Here is a 22,189-nt window from a genome sequence, read left to right on the forward strand (position 1 = left end):
ATGGAACAACATCACAGCACAGGAACAAGCCCTTTGGCTTCAATATCTGTGCCAACTGTGATGCCAATTTAAACTGTACATGATCTTTCCCTCATGACTTGAGGACTGTGCCCATTATTATTATATCCCCAATGTCAGCAAAAATCAAGGCGGTCATTCTGATATTCAGATGAAGGCAGAAGTTTGACCCTTGACGCTGGGGACTGAGGGCAGACTGAAAAGATTTGGACTTCCCTGAGAAGCAATCGTGCAAGGTTGTACAGAAAAGCAGAACATCAAATTTAGAAGAATAAAGCAAGACCCATTTAAAGTATAGGGAAAGTAAAGATTGGGTAGATGACTGCAAGGTTTATGAGAGCAATACTTGGGGGGTGTTGGTACCATCAGCAAGTTCTTTAGACAAGGAGAGATCAATAAATATTAGAGTAACTAAGTCCCTGTAATTGTTAAGCAATTGAGTGCTATAACAGGGGATTTTCTTTCCCCTCCAAAATCCAGCCTGCTGGTGAAAAAAGTACACCTAACAATCAGTCCATTTCCAGCTACTTCGTAGATTCTGTCAGCTTCGATGAAAAAAACTATTAGTGGCCAAAAGCTCGGTCTGATCATTTCAATTTCATTCAGATCATTTAATAATCAATGGATAATACTTTTCAAAGTCTTCTAAATTCAGCAAAATAATCAACACAGGAGATCTATTGTGATTGCACATTGCCAGGTCAAACACAATGGACTTGGAGAGATAAGTTCGTAAAGATAAAAGTGCAACAACTTGCATTTATATCGCACCTGGAATGTCCCAGAATACTTCACAAACTGTGGTATGAAACAGTCATTTTACGCAGAACAAGATTCCAGAAATGGCAATGTGTTAGGACTGTATCAAAGTACAAAGAAACTTATTCTTTTTGTTCAAAGAAAGTTTGAAACTTTGAACTTTCAAAGATCTTTAAACTTTGATGTGGTTCTTAACGCATTGCCATTTCTGGAATCTTGTTCTGTGTAAAATGACTGCTTCATACTACAATTTGTGACCACACAATGTTTAGGTGATACTGATTGAGCAGTAAATACTATCCAGATAAATCCCATATATACTTTCAAAGTAATGCCGAGAACATTTTTATTTCTATTTTGTTTAGCCCATTGCCTGGAAAATGGTACCTCTCAGTACTGCACCATTGCTCCCATAGGATAGAGTAGAATATACTTTATATTTTATACTTTATTGTCGCCAAACAATTGATACTAGAATGTACAATCATCACAGTGATATTTAATTCTGTGCTTCCCGCTCCCTGGATTACAAATTGATAGTAAATATTAAAAATTTAAATTATAAATCATAAATAGAAAATAGAAAAATGGAAAGTAAGGTAGTGCAAAAAAAAACGAGAGGCAGGTCTGGATATTTGGAGGGTATGGCCCAGATCCGGGTCAGGATCCGTTCAGCAGTCTTATCACAGTTGGAAAGAAGCTGTTCCCAGATCTGGCTGTACGAGTCTTCAAGCTCCTGAGCCTTCTCCCGGATGGAAGAGGGACGAAAAGTGTGTTGGCTGGGTGGGTCGTGTCCTTGATTATCCTGGCAGCACTGCTCTGACAGCATGCGGTGTAAAGTGAGTCCACTGACGGAAGATTGGTTTGTTTGATGTGCTGCGCTGTGTTCATGATCTTCTGCAGCTTCTTCCGGTCTTGGACAGGACAACTTCCATACCAGGTTGTGATGCACCCTAGAAGAATGCTTTCTACGGTGCATCTATGAAAATTAGTGAGGGTTTTAGGGGACAGGCCAAATTTCTTTAGTTTCCTCAGGAAGTAAAGGCGCTGGTGGGCCTTCTTGGCAGTGAACTCTGCTTGGTTGTACCAAGTCAGGTCATTTGTGATATTGACCTCGAGGAACTTAAAGCTTTTGACCTGTTCCACTTGCGCACCACCGATGTAAATTGGGTGGTGCAGTCCGCTACTCCTTCTGAAGTCAACAACCAATTCCTTCGTCTTGCTGATGTTGAGGGATAGGTTATTGTCTTCGCACCATGCCACCAGGTTCTTAATTTCCTCTCTGTACTCAAACGTTGCATGCAGGTATGGCAGAGAAATGGCATATGAGGTTTATTCCAAGCAAGCGTGAGGTGCTTTACTGTGAGTGGGGAGGGGTCTAGTATAAGGGGAAACTATACAGTTAATGGCAGGACCCTTAGCAGCATTGATGAACAAAGGGATCTAGAGGTGCAAGTCCGTAGTTCACTGAATGTGGCCATGCAAGTATGGTGGTGAAGAAGGCATATGACATGCCCTCATGGGTATGAATCAGGAAGTCATGTTGTAGTCACACAAAAAACTTTAGATAAGCCACATTTGAAATGTCATGTGAAGTTCTGGTTGTCCCACTATGGGACGGATATGGCGGCTTTGGAGAAGGGTGCACAAGGGGTTTGGCAGGATGCTGGATTGGAGGACATGAGCTAGGAGAGATTAGACAAAGTTGAGTTGTTGTCTTTGGAGCATCAAATGCTGAGGATAAAAGAGACCTGATAAAAGTTTATAAATTCTTATAAATCAGAATTTAAATGTGAAGTACATTTAAAGTTAGGCAGGGTCGGGGGTTTGAAGAGAAATGTGCAGGGCAAGTCTTATTTATTTATGTATTTATTTGTACGCAGAGATTGTTAGGTGCCTGGAACAGGCTGCCAGAGGCATTGATGGAAACAGACACAATTGTGATACTTAAGAAGCCGTTAGATAGACACGTAAATATGATGGGATATGGATTATGTACAGACAAAAGAGATTTGATTTAATTTAGTGTCATGTCCGGCTCAGACAATATGGGCCAAAGGGCCTGTTCCTGTACTGTACTGTACTGTTTCAGCGACTACCACAGTTAATGTTTGTACTTCTCAGTCTCAAGTTAGTCTTGAACCCACCTGCAGATCTGATTTAGACAAGAATGTTATCAATTGAAATACCATTGATAATGGTTAATCATTACCTCATATACAGTAAACAAACGCTTTGAAGAAATTGAGATATATTATGTTAGTATCACTGTAGATTATATCAGTTTATGAATGGCAGACACTCAGACAATGCAGACATTTTGCCGATAATTTTAAACAGTCAATAAGTGCAGCTGGATTTCTCATGACTAGTCAGGCAAAGAGTTAGAAGCCAGAAAATGTTTCCTTTTGAATAAAGCTTGAGAAGTTCCTTGGCTAATCTCTGAGTTGCTATCAATGAACAGGAATCTTCCTACCATTGGAATTCAATCTAAATCAAACACATTAACAGCCTCGGTGATTACTAATATGCAAATCCATCAATATGTCAGTTTCACACTGAGGAGCAGGAAGTCATTAACTGCTCCATAAAATGCTGTTGGCATCATTGCTTTTTCAACAACAACACCTCGACAATAACCCATGCCTCCCTGACCTGTAAGTGATTAATATTGATACTGAATGTCCAAAATTACATCGCCCTGCACTGACATTACTCATTTCAATAAACAGAGAGTTCACAAACACTTAAGATATTACATACAGAGACATGAAGGGAACTTCTGTGAGGAATTAGTACCAAAGAGATCCCAAGTAGATGTGGATGTGGGCTTCAGACATGAGCATAGAGGTCAATGTCCAGTAATTCGGTACACTGGTTTCTAAGCTTAATTCACTGGTGGAGGGGTCTGTTGCTAAAACATCATTCATCCAATGGCTGTAGGGAATGCAGGCAGATGCTGCAAGCCCCTCTGTGCTGATCTGCCTGACTGACTGTTGTGTTGTTTCTTGCAGTACAGAAGGTTTTTCTGCAGTACTCCGCTCCTGGTAAGTGACACCTGTATGTTATGCTGCTTTTTTTTCTGCAATGGATAGCTACTTTAGGACCCTTAGTTTGCTGATGGATGATTTTTCTCATATTGGTTTTGAATTTTATAAGAACAGATCAGTCATAAGTTGTGGATATAAGAGAGCAATCCCAGTTCTTCCCAATTACCTTATATACAAATAGAAACAAATGAATGGAGAGGTGCATTCATATCACAGTATTTGAGACCTCTGAACTTTGGAAATAAATCAGTGGAACCTTTGGTGCAATGTAAAAAACAATAAACATTTTGTGAACAACAAGTTAACACAAACGGTAGTGAAGTAATGACTAAATCACACTCTTAAATCATAAGTTTTGGTCAAGGCAGAGGGTGAGGTTGGAATGGGGGAGAGGTCCTTTTCCAAATAGTGGGTGGGGGGGACTTTAACACCCGGAGAGAGTAGACCGCACTCCATGTCTGCCCTGAACCTCTGGCAGTGTGACACACTCTTAGTACTGCATAGGAGCACCAACTTGGACTAATCACCTGATAACACAAAGTTCTCTCAGCACTGCATTCAAGCATTATCTTGTGTGTGTTCAGTAGATCTTGCTATCACAACCCTTTGACATGGAGTTGCTAATGTAACCACTGAGTTACAGATGACTATTAAGAAGGTTGCTTGGACATAGATATTATGCAAAAACAGACAAACTGCTGGAGGAACTCAGCGGGTCGAGCAGTATGTGTGGAGGGAAATGGACAGTCAATGTTTCAGATTGAATTCAAGCCCAGATAAGGGTCTTGACTCAAATCTTGAGTCAACATTTGGGTTGAGACCCATCAATTCAGCTCATTGAGTTCCCAGCAATTAGCTTTCTTCTCTGGATTCTGGCATCTGCAGACTCTTGTGAATATATAGACCTTAGTTATCGGGTAAAGTATATGCCTTCTTTCCGCAAAAATGCGCTAAATCTGTATGATGCCCTCATAACAGCAGATCTCAACACAGCATTTTTTTGCATACATGTTCCAAATTTTATAAAAAGCTAGCATTAGTTGTTTGTCCCTAATTGCCCTTGAAAAGATTAAGGTGATTTTCTTGTTGACCTTCTTTTGGTGGTGCTATCACAGTACCTTTCGGGATAGAAGCCCAAAATTTAGACCCAACAAAGAATGGTGATATATTTTCCAAGTCAGTATGTTGTGTGACTTGGAGAGGATCCTGCAGGTAGAGGTGTTCCTATGTGCCTGCTGCCTTTGTTCCTTTTGGTGGTAGAGATCAAGATTTAAGGCCAAGTAACAGCAACGTATCTTGCATATTGCACATACCACATCCATTGTGCCCTTGTGTTGAGTGGGGTATCAATCGCATCGGCTGCTTAGCCCTGGATGTTGCCAGGCTTCTGGAGGAAAAGGGATGCTGACATCTTGGGTTGACATCCAGCAGCAGGACTGGGAGTGTATAGGGAGGATAGCCTGTATAAAGAAGTGAGGGAAGAAGGAGGAGGGATGAAGGAGCTGGAAAGGAGCAGGTGGATCCAAGTGAAGAGGGGTTGGATAGGCAGATGAAGCCAAGAGGGGTGGAGGTGGCAACAAAGGCTGGAGACAAAATAAAAAAAGCTACAGATTGTAGAATTCTATTGCTTTGTAGATGCTGGAAAAGTCTTCAGGATGTCAGGAAGTCAGTTATATCCAGCCTCTGACCAAGTAGTCACAATTTTCACATAGTTGGTCCAATTGAGTTTCTAGTCAATGGTGACCTTTGGGATGTTGATGTTGTGGGGGCTACAAACAGAAATATGTCTTTCATCCTTGGAGTCTGTCCAAAGGAGATTCACTGGGCTAATTCCTAGGATGAGAGTGTTGTTGCATTAAGAAAGGCTACACAACTTGAGTCTGTATTCCTTGGAATTTAGAAATAGAGATGACCTTCTGAGAGTCATAGAGCAATACAGCACAGATACAGACCCTTTGGCCTATATTCCTCTAAGCCATGCCCCTCCATGTGTCTATTGAAGTTCTTCTTAAATGATACCATTGTACCAATTCCTCTAGCAATTTGTTCCACATGCTCACCACCACTTGGTCCCTTTTAGATCTTTTCCCTCTTATCCTTAATCTATGCCCCAGTGAGACATCACCTAGATCCGGTTGTCCTACCATTTGAGGTATTGATTCCTGGGCTGGAGTAGGTGGAGGAGGGCAGGGAGGTGCAGTGGTGGCCATCCATGAGGAGAGAATAAGTAGACAAGGCCTATATATAGAAAAATAAGGGGTGATTTCATTGAAAGAAACACAATTCTTAAGGGGGTTGACCTAGTAGATGCACGGTTAACGTTTCCTGAAACTGATATCTAGAGCTAGGTGTCACAGTCTCAAAGTACGGGGTCAGCCATTCAGAACTGAGATGTGAAGACATTTCTTTACATATCTGGAAGTGAATCTGTTGAATTCTCTACTCCGCAGCACTGTGAAAGCTCAGACAGTGAGTGAAGACTAAGAGTGATAGATCGAGGGATTTGGGTTTAACACGGGAAGGTGGTGCTGAGGTATAAGATCAGCCATCATATTATTGAATGGTAGAGCAGGCACAGAGGGCCATGTAACCTACTCCTACATCTACTTACAATATTAGTGTTCAAAGGTAGGTCTCCAAGATGAGAAGTTCAGCTGGCTACCTGTCTTACAATTGGATATGTTAATTGAGGACTGCTCCTAAATCAGGGATCAATATGATAGAAATACATTTCCATATAGCCTAGCAACCTATTCTGTAATATCTAAGTCACCACGCTGAAACACAGAGTCAAACCGGATAGAACACCCAGTATTTGTGTATTTGGAACAAACAATCTGCTGGAGGAATTCAGCGGGCTGAGCAGAATCTGTGTGTGTGTGTGTGTGTGTGTGTGTGTGGGGGGGGGGGGAGGGGGGGAGGAATTGTTTATATTTTGAGACACTGCATCAGGACTGCGGTTTCCACCCAGCATCTGGGTTCGGAAAGAAATAAAAATACAATCAAGTTGATCTTGCAAGTCTTTCTTCATAATTATGTGGGGACTGGTGTTCAAGTTGAGAGAGTGGTCCACACACTGCTTGAGACTCATGTGGTACTCATTGAACTAATCTTGCGGACAACCTGCCTATCTCCTCTTTCATATTTCACCTGTATGTCTTGCACTTCCTCCCCGATAACACAATGGAAGACAGGTATGAGAGTGTGGCCCCATGAGTCCCCAATGCTTGATTCACAACCCCACAAACTGTCATGGCATCAGGTCAAACAGGGGCAAGGAAACCTGATTACCAACATATCTGATGACTTCGTCCTCCATCTTGAACAATGCCTGGAAGAAGCACTAAGCAAGGGCAAATAATGTTTGAAAAATTAACCCTTAAATCTAACCTATATGGCGACTAATGAGTGTGCATTTAATGGACATCCTTCAGAGGGATTTTCACACTTCATTCACTCTGTGACAATAGGAAAAAATGCAAAAATGTTCACTTCTACAACTTGGAGAAAATCTGTAATTTGACACCATATAGCTGCCATTTATTGTGATTTAAGGGATGAATATTAACAAGAAATTTAATACTTTAAAAATAATATTATTGCTGGTGAATGTTCAAAGACCTTATATGTATAGACACAGATAAACACAGACTCACACAAGACGTTGTGCCCCAGAAATAGCTGGTAGGTCCCAGCAGGCCCAAGCAGGTGATTATGATTCCTATCAACAACACATCACATGTGAAAGCTCCCTATTTTACCAGCTGTTTTAATTGTACAACAGCAGGCTTATTTTAAAACATCATTACCCAGTTTCCAAAAACCGAATGTGTGCAACCTGCTTGCAATGCCTGTCTTGAATTAGTGGGCAATCTGCACTTGTGATGGAGTAGACAGAGGTTTAGAGAAAGCATGCTGTGATCCACTGCTGAAACTACCCTAACCCTGCTTCCATTGTCTCGCTCACAGGGGGAGGATCCTGCTGATGGCCCAGACACTGGCTATGGCTCTTTCATTGAACAGTTCCTGCTGGACGGGAAGATTATAGCTCTTGGATTATTGGACATACTACCTGAAGGAATTAACTCACAGTACTTGTGCTATGATCCAGATTACTCCTCTCTCTCATTGGGAGTCTACTCTGCTCTCAGGTATTTTTCAGGGAAACAGGAATTGTATAAATGAAATGTTAAAAATTTGTCATTCCTAGTACAGGTTATTTGCTAGTAAAAAACTTGGACTGTAATCCATCAGTCAATTATCTTAATGACTGGAAATTCACGTAGAACACCAACCAGATCATTTCAAGAATCCCAATCTGTATCCTGCTTCAGCAAGCCCTTTAACAGCCAAGGTTCATTACAGAGGAAAACCAGCATATTTATACTTGCCAATTGTGATGCAATGCTCTCCTCCCTGTCGGTAAGAGAAGGGTTCAAGACCGACTGATTTTTTTTTGAGAGTTCTGGAAAGGCTCCTAATGATAGAGTGATTAATGATCTGAGATGTATGAGAGGGTCAGAATTAGAGGAAGTAGACAACCTGGATGATTGTGGGAGGTTACAGTTGGAGGTTGGTGGTGGGGAGGGGGTTCAGGGTGCAAATGGTTAAGGTGGAGACTGTGAGGGTGGTGGGTAAAGACCCACAGAGGGATATAAGGATGAGAGTCCAAAACGTGGTATTACCACATTTGGGAGCCAATGTAAAACAGAGTGATGGAAGAATAGGATGAAATAAGTTTGGAGATGAATGCTTAGTGTTAAGAGATGCTAACAAAGCTTTGGATGAGTTCACGTTTATGGAACATGAAGCGGGAAGGCCAGCCACAATGCTGGCTGCACACTTCTGGATAGAGGTGGACCCAGCTCAAGGGAGTGGGAGGATGAATTCCACCTCCTGAAACCCTGAATTCCCCTTCTGTCCAAAGATCAATCTCAGCCTCCAATATACTTGACTGCCTCTGTATTTGCTGCTCTCAATAGTAAAGAGCTGAGGAAGAGGTTTGTTCCACATTGAAATGATGCTTTATCTTAGGGAGAGAGACCTGAGTTATAACAGGCTTCTAAGTGTGATACTGCTTCTGCTGTCTTCCAGGGAAATAGCACTAACCCAAAGACTGAATGAGAAGGTTCCAAGAATGAAGTATTATTACTTGGGCCCTTATGTGCATTCATGTGTTAAAGTAAAATACAAGGTAAGCATGATTGTCTTCAGGAAACCTTGGACAGATTTTATTCTAGCATTGCATGGATCAGGTGAGAAATCAGCTGCAAGTTAAGTATGAGTGTTGTGATTGTACAAGTCTGGCACAGTGCCTTATCTAGTAGAAACACACTCTCACATCTCTAGTGACCTGGATTCCATGCTGACCTCTGTTTGTGTGGAGTTTGCACATTTTTCCTCCTGTGTCTGCATGGGTTTCTTCATTTAATGACAGAAACCATTAAAATCTCAATATCACATTCCTGTCCTCCCATGGTTCTCTTACAATCCCTTGTTTATCAAGAATCTAGCTACCTCTGCCATAAAATATTCTAAAGAGGGATAAGTGACCATCACTTTGCCTACACAATTGCTGCTCAGCCTGCTGAGTTCATCCAGAGGCTTGTTTTTTGCTCCAGATTCCAACATCTACAGTCTCGAATGTCTTCTCACAATATCTTATTGGCCTCCTCTACTGTACCACATCCCATTCCCATTCTGACATGTCTATCCATGGCCTCCTCTACTGTAAAGATGAAGCCACACTCAGGTTGGAGGAACAACACCTTATATTCCGTCTGGGTAGCCTCCAACCTGATGGCATGAACATCGACTTCTCTAATTTCCGCTAATGCCCCACCTCCCCCTCGTACCCCATCTGTTACTTATTTTTATACACACATTCTTTCTCTCACTCTCCTTTTTCTCCCTCTGTCCCTCTGAATATACCCCTTGCCCATCCTCTGGGTCCCCCCCCCTTGTCTTTCTTCCCGGACCTCCTGTCCCATGATCCTCTCGTATCCCTTTTGCCTATCACCTGTCCAGCTCTTGGCTCCATCCCTCCCCCTCCTGTCTTCTCCTATAATTTTGGATCTCCCCCTCCCCCTCCAACTTTCAAATCCCTTACTCACTCTTCCTTCAGTTAGTCCTGACGAAGGGTCTTGGCCTAAAACGTCGACTGCACCTCTTCCTAGAGATGCTGCCTGGCCTGCTGCGTTCACCAGCAACTTTGATGTGTGTTGCTTGATCTTATTTCTTCTAATGCCTTTTACATTTTGATTCTCCTTTCTTCTTGTAGGGCTACTTGACAATACAATTGTCATGGGTGGGATGACCTTGTCACAGCTGATATCTTTGTATCATAGAAGTTGACATAATTATTAAGGCCAACATTGCCGTGTTGAGGTCTCATCATTGTGCCACAGGTGGTAATGACATCATGTGACAAGTACTACCTCACTTCACAGGTAACACGACCCTCATCTTAAATACATGACCCCTTAATTCTGAACAGTGATCCCTAAATCTAGATTCTTCCACAATACCCTCTCTGCATTCACTAAAAATGCCTCAGGACGTTGTAGGTTACCATCAAACCCCTTCTCATTCTTTTAAACCTCAACAGGTATAAACCTAGCTTGTCCAACCTTTCCCAATAAGAAGACCTGCCCACTCCAGGAGTGGGTTTAGTGAACCTTTTCTCAACTGCTTCCAATGCAACTACATCCTTAAATAAAGATTTAAATGCTGTGATTAGTACCCTAGATGTGGTTCCCCAACACACAATATAACTAAAGCATAATAGTCCTACTTTTGTATCCAATTTCCCTACCAATAAATGATGATATGCTGTTTGGTTTCCAGATTATTTGTGATCATCCAGGTCCCTCTGAATTTCAGAGCTCTACAAACTTTCCATAAGACCATAAGACAAAGGAGCAGAAGTTGGCCATTCGGCCCATCGAGTCTGCTCCGCCATCTTATCATGAGCTGATCCATTCTCCCATTTAGTCCCACTCCCCCTCCTTCTCACCATAACCTTTGATGCCCTGGCTACTCAGATACCTATCAGTCTCTGCCTTAAATACACCCAATGACTTGGCCTCCACCGCCGCCCGTGGCAACAAATTCCATAGATTCACCACGCTCTGGCCAAAAAAAATTTCTTCGCATCTCTGTTCTGAATGGGCGCCTTTCAATCCTTAAGTCATGCCCTCTCGTACTAGACTGCCCCATCATAGGAAACAACTTTGCCACATCCACTCTGTCCATGCCTTTTAACATTCGAAATGTTTCTGTGAGGTCCCCCATCATTCTTCTAAATGCCAAGGAATACAGTCCAAGAGTGGACAAATGTTCCTCATATGTTAACCCTCTCATTCCCAGAATCATTCTAGTGAATCTTCTCTGTACCCTCTCCAACGTCAGCACATCCTTTCTTAAATAAGGAGCCCAAAACTGCCCACAGTACTCCAAGTGAGGTCTTACCAGCGCCTTATAGAGCCTCAACATCACATCCCTGCTCCTATACTCTATTCCTCTAGAAATGAATGCCAATATTGCATTCGCCTTCTTCACCACCAACTTAACCTGAAGGTTAACTTTAAGGGTATCCTGCACGAGGACTCCCAAGTCCCGTTGCATCTCAGAACTTTGAATTCTCTCTCCATTTAAATAATAGTCTGCCCGTTTATTCCTTCTGCCAAAGTGCATAATCGTACACTTTACAACATTGTATTTAATTTGCCACTTCTTTGCCCATTCTTCCAATCTATCCAAGTCTCTCTGCAGACTCTATTTCCTCAGCACTACCGGCCCCTCCACCTATCTCTTTGTATCATCAGCAAACTTAGCCACAAAGCCATCTGGAGCTACTGCACAGGACCGAAAGAAGCTGCAGAGGGTTGTAAATCTAGTCAGCTCCTTCTATAAAGTACCCAGGACATCCTCAAGGAGCAGAGTCTCAGAAAGGCACTATCCATTATTAAGGACACCCAGCACCCAAGGCATGCCCTTTTCTCACTGTTACCATCAAGTAGGAGGTACAGAAGCCTGAAGGCACACAGTTAGCAATTCAGGAACAGCTTCTTCCCCTCTGCCATCCGATTCCTAAATGGACATTGAACCCTTGGACATTACCTCACTTTTTTTAATATACAGTATTTCTGTTTTTTGCATGATTTCTAATCTATTCAATATACATATACTGTATGAAGTATATGGAATAAGATTTACTTATGTATTTACCTTGAGGTGCAAGACAAGATAGGCCCAAGCCAGCATAGTTTCATGAAGGGAAGATCCTGCCTCACCAACCTATTGGAATTTTTTGAGGTTATCTCAAATAAGATTGACAAGGGAGAGGCTGTGGATGTTGTGTATTTGGATTTTCAAAAGGCCTTCGATAAGGTGCCGCATATGAGGCTGCTTAATAAGATGAGAGCCCATGGAATTATGGGAAAGATATTGAAATGGGTGGAGCACTGGCTGATAGGCAGAAAGCAAAGGGTGGGAATAAAGGGATCCTATTCTGATTGGTTGCCGGTTACTAGTGGTGTTCCGCAGGGGTTGGTGTTGGGGCCGCTTCTTTTTACAATGTATATCGATGATTTGGATTATGGATTAAATGGTTTTGTGGCCAAGTTTGCGGATGATACCAAGATAGGTGGAGGAGCAGGAAGTGTGAAGAAACGGAAAGGGTGCAGAGAGACTTAGTCAGTTTAGGAGAGTGGGCAAAGAAATGGCAGATGAGATACAACGTTGACAAATGTACGGTTGTACATTTCGGAAGAAGAAATAATCGGGCAGATTATTATTTAGATGGGGAGAAAATTCAAAAATCGGAAGTGCAAAGGGACTTGGGGGTCCTCGTGCAGGATACCCTAAAGGTTAACCACCAAGTTGGATCGGCGGTAAGGAAAGCGAATGCTATGTTGGCATTCATTTCAAGAGGAATAGTGTATAAGAGTAAGGAGGTGTTGATGAGGCTCTATGGGGCACTGGTGAGATCTCATTTGGAATACTGTGTGCAGTTTTGGGCCCCCTGTCTTAGAAGGAGTGTACTGATGTTGGAGAGAGTTCGGAGAAGATTTACGAGGATGATTCCTGGAATGCAGAGGCTAACATATGAGGAGCGTTTGTCGGCTCTTGGACTGTATTCATTAGGGTATAGAAGAATGAGAGGGGATCTCATAGAAACATTTCGAATGTTGAAAGGGTTGGACAGAGTAGATGTGGAAAGGCTGTTTCCCTTGGTGGGTGAGTCCAGGACAAAAGGCCATAGTCTTAGAATTAGAGAGTACCCAGTTAAAACGGAGATGAGGAGAGATTTTTTTTTAGCCAGAGTGTCGTGGATTTGTAGAATTCGTTGCCACATACAGCTGTGGAGGCCCAGTCATTGAGGGTGTTTAAGGAGGAGATTGATAGGTATCTAATTAGTCAGGATATCAAGGGATATGGGGAAAAAGCCGGAAATTGGAACTAGATGGGAGAATAGGATAGCTCATGGTAGAGTGGCAGAGCAGACTCGATAGGCTGAATGGCCTACTTCTGCTCCTTTGTCTTGTGATCTTGTGATCTATTCCATAATCCAAATTGTTGATGTACAACGTAAAAAGAAGCGGCCCCAACACTGATCCCTGTGGAACACCACTGGTAACCAGCAGCCAACCAGAATAGGATCCCTTTATTCCCACTCTCTGTTTCCTGCCAATCAGCCAACGCCCTATCCACGTATGTAACTTTCCCGTAATTCCATGGGCTTTTATCTTGTTAAGTAGCCTCATGTGTGGCACCTTGTCAAAGGCTTTCTGAAAGTCCAAATATACAACATCCACTGCATCTCCCTTGTCTAGCCTACTTGTAATTTCCTCAAAAAATTGTAATAGGCTTGTCAGGCAGGATTTTCCTTTAAGGAATCCATGTTGAGTTCTGCCTATCTTGTCATATGCCTCCAGGTACTCCATAACCTCATCCTTGACAATCGACTCCAACAACTTCCCAACCACTGATGTCAAGCTAACAGATCTATAATTTCCTTTTTGCTTCCTTGCCCCCTTCTTAAATAGCGGAGTGACATTTGCAATCTTCCAGTCTTCCAGAACCATGCCAGAATCTATCGACTTTTGAAAGATCATCGCTGATGCCTCCGCAATCTCCACAGCTACTTCCTTCAGAACACAAGGGTGCATTCCATCTGGTCCAGGAGATTTATCTACCTTCAGCCTATTCAGCTTCCTGAGTACTTTCTCTGTCGTAATTGTGACTGCGCACACTTCTCTTCCGTGCCACCCTTGAGTGTCCGGTATACTGCTGATGTCTTCCTCAGTGAAGACTGATGCAAAATACTCGTTCAGTTCCTCTGCCATCTCCTTATCTCCCATTACAATTTCTCCAGCATCATTTTCTATCGGTCCTATATCTACTCTCACCTGTCTTTTACTCTTTATATACTTGAAAAAGCTTTTAGTATCCTCTTTGATATTATTTGCTAGCTTCCTTTCATAGTTCATCTTTTCCCTCTTAATGGCCTTCTTAGTTTCCTTTTGTAAGCTTTTAAAAACTTCCCAATCCTCTGTCTTCCCACTAATTTTTGCTTCCTTGTATGCCCTCTCCTTTGCTTTAACTTTGGCTTTGACTTCTCTTGTCAGCCACGGCTGCATCCTTTTCCCATTTGAAAATTTCTTCTTTTTTGGAATATATCTGTCTTGCACCTTCCTCACTTCTCGCATAAACTCCAGCCACTGCTGCTCTGCAGTCCTTCCCGCTAGTGTCCCTTTCCAGTCAACTTTGGCCAGTTCTGCTCTCATGCCATTGTAATTTCCTTTACTCCACTGAAATACCGACACATCGGATTTCGGCTTCTCTTTTTCAAATTTCACAGTGAACTCAATCATGTTACGATCACTGTCTCCTAAGGGTTCCTTCACCTCAATCTCTCTAATCACCTCTGGATCATTACACAATACCCAATCCAGTACAGCCGATCCCCTAATGGGCTCAACAACAAGCTGTTCTAAAAAGCCATCTCGCAGACATTCTACAAATTCTCTCTCTTGAGATCCAGTGCTGACCTGATTTTCCTTATCCACTCGCATGTTAAAATCCCCCACAATTATCAGAACACTGCCCTTCTGACAAGCCTTTTCTATTTCCTGTTGTAATTTGTAGTCCACATCACTGCAGCTGTTTGGAGGCCTGTATATAACTACCATCAGGGTCCTTTTACCCCTGCAATTTCTTAGCTCAACCCATAAAGATTCTGCACCTTCTGATCCTATGTCACCTCTTTCTAATGATTTAATATCATTTCTTACCAATAAAGCCATGCCACCCCCTCTGCCTACCTTCCTATCTTTCCAATACACCGTGTATCCTTGGACGTTCAGCTCCCAGAGACATGCATCCTTTAGCCACGTCTCAGTGATGGCCACAATATCATACCTGCCAATCTGTAGCTGTACGACGAGATCATCCACCTTATTCCTTATGCTGTGTGCATTTAAGTACAACACCTTAAGACCAGTATTTGGTACTTTTTGCTTTGATTGCACTGCAACTCATCCCAATGGCTGCAGATTTGCCCCATCACCTGCCTGTCTTTCCTGACATCTTTACTGCTCACTATCTTAGATTTATTTCTGTTTTCCCCCTCCTCCGCTCTATCATTCCGGTTCCCATCCCCCTGCCAAATTAGTTTAAACCCTCCCTAACAGCTCTATTAAACCTTCCCGCCAGGATATTGCTCCCCTTCGGGTTCAGGTGTAACCCGTCCATTTTGAACAGGTCATACTTTCCCCAGAAGAGATCCCAATGATCCAAGAATCTGAAGCCTTACCCTCTGCACCAGTCTCTCAGCCAGGCATTCATCTGCCTGATCCTACTATTCTTGCCCTCGCTTGCACGTGACACAGGTAGCAATCCTGAGATTACTACCCTGGAGGTCCTGCTTCTCAGCTTCCTTCCTAACTCCCGGAAATCTCTCTTCAGGACCTCCTCCCTTCTCCTATCTATGTCATTGGTACCAACATGTACCTAGACAACTGGCTGCTCGCCTTCTCCCTTCAGAATATTCAGGACCCGATCCAAGACATCCCGTACCCTGGCACCTGGGAGGCAACACACCATGCAGGTATCTCTATCAGGCTCACAGAATCTCCTGTCCGTTCCCCTGACTTGGAATCCCCTATGACTACCGCATTCCTCTTCTCCCTCCTTCTCTCCTGCACAACAGCGCCAGGCTCAGTGCCAGAGACCCGGTCACCTTGGGCGTCGACTGTCTGTCAGGTCATCCCCCTCAACAGCATCCAGAACAAGATATCTGTTGCTGAGGGGGACAGCCACAGGGGTGCTCTCCACTATCCAGGCATTTTCTTTCCCTCTCCTGACAGTGACCCAGTTTTCTGACCCCTGTAGCCTAGGGATGACTACCTCCCTGTAGCTCCTGTCTATCACCTCTTCACTTTCCCTGATAAGCAGTAGGTCATCAAGCTGCAGCTCCAGATCCCTAACACGGTCTCTTTCACCATTTAGATGATGTCTTTTTTATTTGCCTGTCAAAATGGATAATTTCACAATTTTCCATATTAATACTACACTTGCCAGGTGTTTTCCCACTCACCTACCAAAGCATTATGGCAGAGGATGTTTATCCATGTGGGATGATCTAGATCTGTGGGGGTGGGGGTCACTGTTAAAGGCTGAAATGGTGTCACCTGTGAAGGGAGGCAGTAACCTGGCACATCCATTTGTAGATGCCTTCCAGTTTACTTTCCTGATTCTCCTCATGTTATCAATAAATTTAGTAACCATTCCTTTGACTTCATCCAAGTCAATTAATATTTCAGCTGAAGTATTTACTCCACACATCGTGCATGAATTCATGACTATAAAACATCAGATTGTTGTAAACTCTCAACTTGTTCACAAAGTGAGCAAAAGAACACAATAGGAGCAGGACAAGGTTATCAGGCCCTTCAAGATCACCTCATCATTTAATATGATCACAGCTGGCTTTCTCATTTCCCATACCCCTCTTTTCCCCAATCTATCAAATCATTCTTCACCTCTGCTTTAAATACTTTTAACATGAACCAACAGAGCAGGGAGTTGCCACCCTCTGCAAGAAAGAATTTCTATGTACCTCAATTTAAATGACTGTCCTCTTGTAGTTATGGCCCCCCATCTCTACATTGATGTTGTTAAGCCCCCCTAGAATCTTGCATATTTGAATCAGATCAATGCTCATTCTAAAGTATATAGGCCAAAGCTGTTTAGTCTCTCTTGTTAAGATGATCCTGTTATCCCAGGAATTAGCCTGGTGATTCTCCTCTGTATTGCCTCCAATGCTACTATATTTTGTTAAGGGGACCAAAACTGCACACAATATTCCAGGTGAGGCCTCACAATTGGGCGCCATGGTAGCGTAGTAGTTAGTGTGACTCTATTACAGCTTGGGACATTCAGGAGTGCAGAGTTCAATTCCAGCAGCATTCTGTAAGGAGTCTCTGTACGTTTTCCCCGTGGAATGTGTAGGTTTTCTCCAGGTCCTCTAGTTTTCTTCCACGGTCCAAAGATGCACCGGATATGTTAATTGGTCATTGTAAATTGTCCCATGATTAGGTTATAGTTATTCAGGGTTGTGGGGTTGCTGGGGTGGCATGGCTCAAGGGCTGGAAGGGCCAAATCTGCACTGTACTGTTAAAAAAACTGCAACAAAGCCTCACTACTTTTAGACAACAAACCATTTGCTATGAAGGCCAAAATGTTGTTTGCCTTCTTTACTACTTGTTGGAACTGCCTGCTGGCTTTTGGTGATCCAGGCACTTGAACACAAGATCCCTCTGTACTTCATTCACTTGGAGCCTGTCTCCATTTAGATAATAATCTGCCTTGTAGAAAACTCTGATAAAATGGGCCTCAGACTTCTTCACGAAAGTTTTCATTGTTGAATGATTTTGAAAGGTGTGCTTTAAAATCCCACAATAGTGGGTCTCTGCCATTTCTTTCATGTCCTTAGGGTTTTGCTTCTCTTTTTTTTTCCTCTTCTTCTTGGAGGCCTACTTGACAACACTTGTGTCACAGGTGAGACTACAAGGGATGTCATCATGATGAGATGACACCATTCTGCCACAGGTAATATGGCATTTGGTGACAGGTGTACCATCATGTCAAAAGTACTGGTGTCACATAGAAGTGGGCACATCCAATCACAAGTCACAGAGGTTATCATCTAATATTTTATCACAAATGACCTGTTATATCACAGGTGACTTTGTCATTTTACCATAGGGGCATAGTGTTAACATCATTGCATCTTGGAGCAAGTTCTATGTCATGGATGACATCATTAGGTCACCAGTACTGGCATCACATCCCAGCCATCTCTGCATTCACTAATTAATAAACAAATAACATCTCCTTTTAGTGCTTTATTGTAATTCTTAATTTAGTCACTTATTTCAAATTTGTGTGAGCTGATTAGAATGAGCAGGAAGTTAACCAGGTTCAATGAAACTTTTGAATAGTTCATATTCCACAATTTCTTGAAGGCTTTTTTTTTGATCCATTGAACTGAGCCTGGATTAATCTCTATATTTTCTTTTGTAGCTCCTGTACCAGCCAACAGAGCTGTTGTGCCCCGTGACTGGACACTGGGTGTCTGTGGAACAATGCCTACCCAAGCTGGAGTTAAACAAGTTTGCCAAGCTTTACGATGGGGATGAGCCAGGTGGGTTCATATCAATCTGTTCCCTGTGATTTTAGGAGCAAAAAAGTACAGACAGTGAAAATCATAGAATATTGGAATAATAGTATGGGTACAACCCAAAATCAGGCTGTTCAACCCATCATATTCATGTCATGTCCCTTTCAGAGCAACCCACTTGTTCCCCCTACTAGTTATTCTGAGATAGACTTGCAAGTTTCCCTCCACCATAGATTTATCCATTTCTCTTGTGATGGTTGCAGTGGAACCTGTCCACCAACTCCTCCGGGTACTACTGTGGTGCTAGAAAGTTTGTGAACCCTGTCGAATTTTCTCTATGTCTGCATAAATAGGACCTAAAATGTGACCAGATCTTCACTTAAGTCCTAAAACTACATAAGGAGTACCCAATTAAATAAATAACACAAAAATCATTATACTTGTTCATTTATTTATTGAGAAAAATGATCCAATATTACATGTACTTGGAAAAAGTATGTGAACCTCTGGGGTAATGCCTTCTACAAAAGCTATTTGGAGTCAGGTGTACCAATCAATGAGATGAGATTGGAGGTGTGGGTTGTTGAGGTGCCCTGACCTTTAAAAAAGACACACAAAGTCAGGTTACTGACAGAGCCGGCTCTTCTCAAGAGAGATCTGTTTATGTGCACTGTGCCTCGATCAAAACAACTTTCAGAGGACCTTAGAAGAAGAATTGTGGAGATGCATGAAGCTGGAAAAGGCTATAAAAGCATTTCTAAAGACCTGAGTGTTCATCAGTCCACAGTAAGAGAAATTGTCTATAAATGGAGGAAACTCAGCACTGTTGCTATCCTCCCTAGGAGTGGGCATCCTGCAAAGATCACACCAAGAGCACAACGTGCAATGCTGAAGGAGGTGTAAAAGCACCCAAGGATAACAGCAAAAGACCTGCAGAGATCTCTAGAACTTGCTAAAGTCTCTGTTTTTGTATCCGCTTTAAGAAAAACACTGAACAAGGATGGTATTCATGGAAGGACACCACGGAGGAAACCACCGCTCTCCAAAAAAAAAATTACTGCTTGTCTCAAGTTTGCAAAAGACTACCTGGATGTTCTACAATTCTTCTAGGACAATGTTCTGTGGACAGATGAAACAAAAGTTGAACATTTTGGCAGAAATGCACACCATCATGTTCAAAGAGAAAAAGGCACTGCACACCAACACCAAATCCTCATCCCAACTGTGAAGCATGGTGGAAGGAGCATCTTGGTTTGGGGCTGCTTTGCTGCCTCGGGGCCTGGACAACTTGCAAGCGTTGAGGGAACAATGAATTCAAAATTGTATCAAGACATTTTACAGGGGAATGTCAGGATAGCAGTCATCACCTGAAGTTTAATAGAAGTCGGATAATGCAACAAGACAATGATCCGAAAGGCAAGAATAAATCAACAACAGAATGGTTGAAAAAGAAGAAAATTTGTGTTTTGGAATGGCTGAGTCAAAGTTTTGACCTTAATCCTATAGAAATATTGTGTAAGGATCTGAAGCAAGCAGTTCATGCAAGGAAGCCCACAAACATCCCAGAGCTGAAGCAGTTTTGTCAGGGGGAATGGCCTAAAATTCCTCCAAGCTGATGTGCAGGACTGATCAATGGTTACCGAAAACATTTGGTTGAAGTTATTGCTGTAAAAAGGGGACACACCAGTTACTGAAAGCAAAGGTTCACATACTTTTTCCAACAAATACACGTAATATTGGATCATTTTTCGCAATATATAAATGAACAAGTATAATGTTTTTGTGTTATTTAATTAATTGTGTTCTCTTTATCTAGTTTTAGGACTTGTGTGAAGATCTGAACACATTTTAGGTCATATTTATGCAGAAATAAAGAAGGTTCTACAGGGTTCACAAATTTTCTGGCATCACTGTACATTCCTGATTCCAAGAACATCTTGTTGGAGGAACAAAAAATCCTTGTCTTCTCCGTCCCTCAGCATTCTGGTCTTAAATGGCTCCACCTACAGATACCTCATTATTTTATTCTTCATTTAATTCCACCTGCCCCACCCCTCAAGCATCACATTCCTCAAAGTAGAAACCTATCCTGCTTAATTTATCCTTGTAACTGTTATCTCTCATCCCAAGAACTCACCTCATAAACCTTCTCTGGGCTCTCTGTAATGGCTTCACACCCTTCCTTTAATGGGTGACCTGAATTGAACTCAACTCTCCAGTTAAGACCAGGCCAGTAACATGACTTCCCTGCTTTTATGCTCAATGCTTCAACTGATAAAGACAAGAATTATGTATGCTTTATTAACTTTTTTTTCCAAGGTGCTCTTTCATTTTCAGCAGGTCCCATTGCCCCAATTAGCCTTAGCATGTTGGTCTACTTCAATCGATCCATTTTCCTGAAGGTGATGAATATCTTGTCCCAGATCAACATTCCTAAAAGCTTTCCCATCTCCAAGGTTATACTGACTGGCCTATGGTCTTTGGGCTGATCTTAACTTCGTTTTTAAACAAGGGAGTAATAGTGGTGCAACCAGCAGCTGCTACCTCACAGCTGCAATGACCATGTTTGATCCTGATCTCAGGTGCTGTCTTTTTGGAGTTTGGTACATTTTCCATGGGTTTTGCTCACGTCTAAAAAATGTGCAGTTTGGTTGGTTAATTATCCACTGTAAATTTCCATTGACATGTATGTGAGAGGTGGAATTGGGATGGATGTGCAAAAACTCAAGTAGGCTTAGTGTAAAAATTGGGTGTTTGGTAAAATTGCATGGGCCCAAAAATTGGGTAAAAATTGCATGGGCCTGGTGGGCTGTAGGGCCTTTTCTGTGAATAACTTCTTTCTTTTCAAATCTTTATTGTTATATTATACAGGAAAAATAACATGAGTACATTGAAGTAACAACACTTACAATGCCTCAAAAAAGACATTATCTTAAAGATTGGAAAAAAATTTTGTGATAACAAAAAAAACCTACTAAGCAGAAAAGTGAGGAAAAAAAAGAACCCATTAGGTGTACAACCCCGTAGTCATGTGTCATACAAAAAGCTTCTAAAAATAAACATCAAACTGCCAGCAAGAAAAGAATTCTGTGAATAACTTCAAACAATACCCTATCCCAACAATTAACTAAAAAAACTAAAACATTGCTTTGAACGCAGCAGGCCAGGCAGCATCTCTAGGAAGAGGTACAGTCGACGTTTCGGGCCGAGACCCGTCCTGACGAAGGGTCTCGGCCCAAAACGTCGACTGTACCTTTTCCTAGAGATGCTGCCTGGCCTGCTGTGTTCACCAGCAACTTTTATGTGTGTTGCTTGAAATTCCAGCATCTGCAGATTTCCTTGTGTTTGCGTTTTTTAAAAACATTGCTTTTCTTAATACGTCCATCATTAAGGACCCCCACCACCCAGGGCATGCCCTCTTCTCATTGTTACCATCAGGATGGAGGTACAGAAGCCTGAAGGCACACACTCAGCGATACAGGAACAGCTTTTTCCCTTCTGCCATCCGATTTCTAAATGGACATTGAATCCATGAACACTACCTCAATACTTTTTTAATTTCTGTTTTTGCACTACTTTTTTATCTTAACTATTTAATATACATACATAATTACTGTAATTCAGTTTTTCTTCTATATTTATTATGTATTGCATTGTACTGCTGCTGCAAAGTCAA

At 42.2% G+C, this 22,189-nt stretch overlaps 1 protein-coding gene across 1 annotated transcript in view; it reads left to right on the forward strand.

Moving 5' to 3' along the window:
* Window positions 1-22,189, forward strand: part of LOC134341007 (arginyl-tRNA--protein transferase 1-like) — a 99,899-nt gene that overhangs the window by 71,439 nt on the left and 6,271 nt on the right. The window contains exons 8-11 of the mRNA XM_063038697.1: window positions 3,792-3,824; window positions 7,797-7,978; window positions 8,922-9,021; window positions 18,417-18,537. Coding sequence (XP_062894767.1) covers window positions 3,792-3,824; window positions 7,797-7,978; window positions 8,922-9,021; window positions 18,417-18,537 — 436 coding nt within the window. The remainder of the gene's footprint in view (window positions 1-3,791; window positions 3,825-7,796; window positions 7,979-8,921; window positions 9,022-18,416; window positions 18,538-22,189) is intronic.

Source organism: Mobula hypostoma, chromosome X2, assembly GCF_963921235.1.
Source record: "Mobula hypostoma chromosome X2, sMobHyp1.1, whole genome shotgun sequence".
In the NCBI taxonomy this organism is placed as follows: domain Eukaryota; kingdom Metazoa; phylum Chordata; class Chondrichthyes; order Myliobatiformes; family Myliobatidae; genus Mobula; species Mobula hypostoma.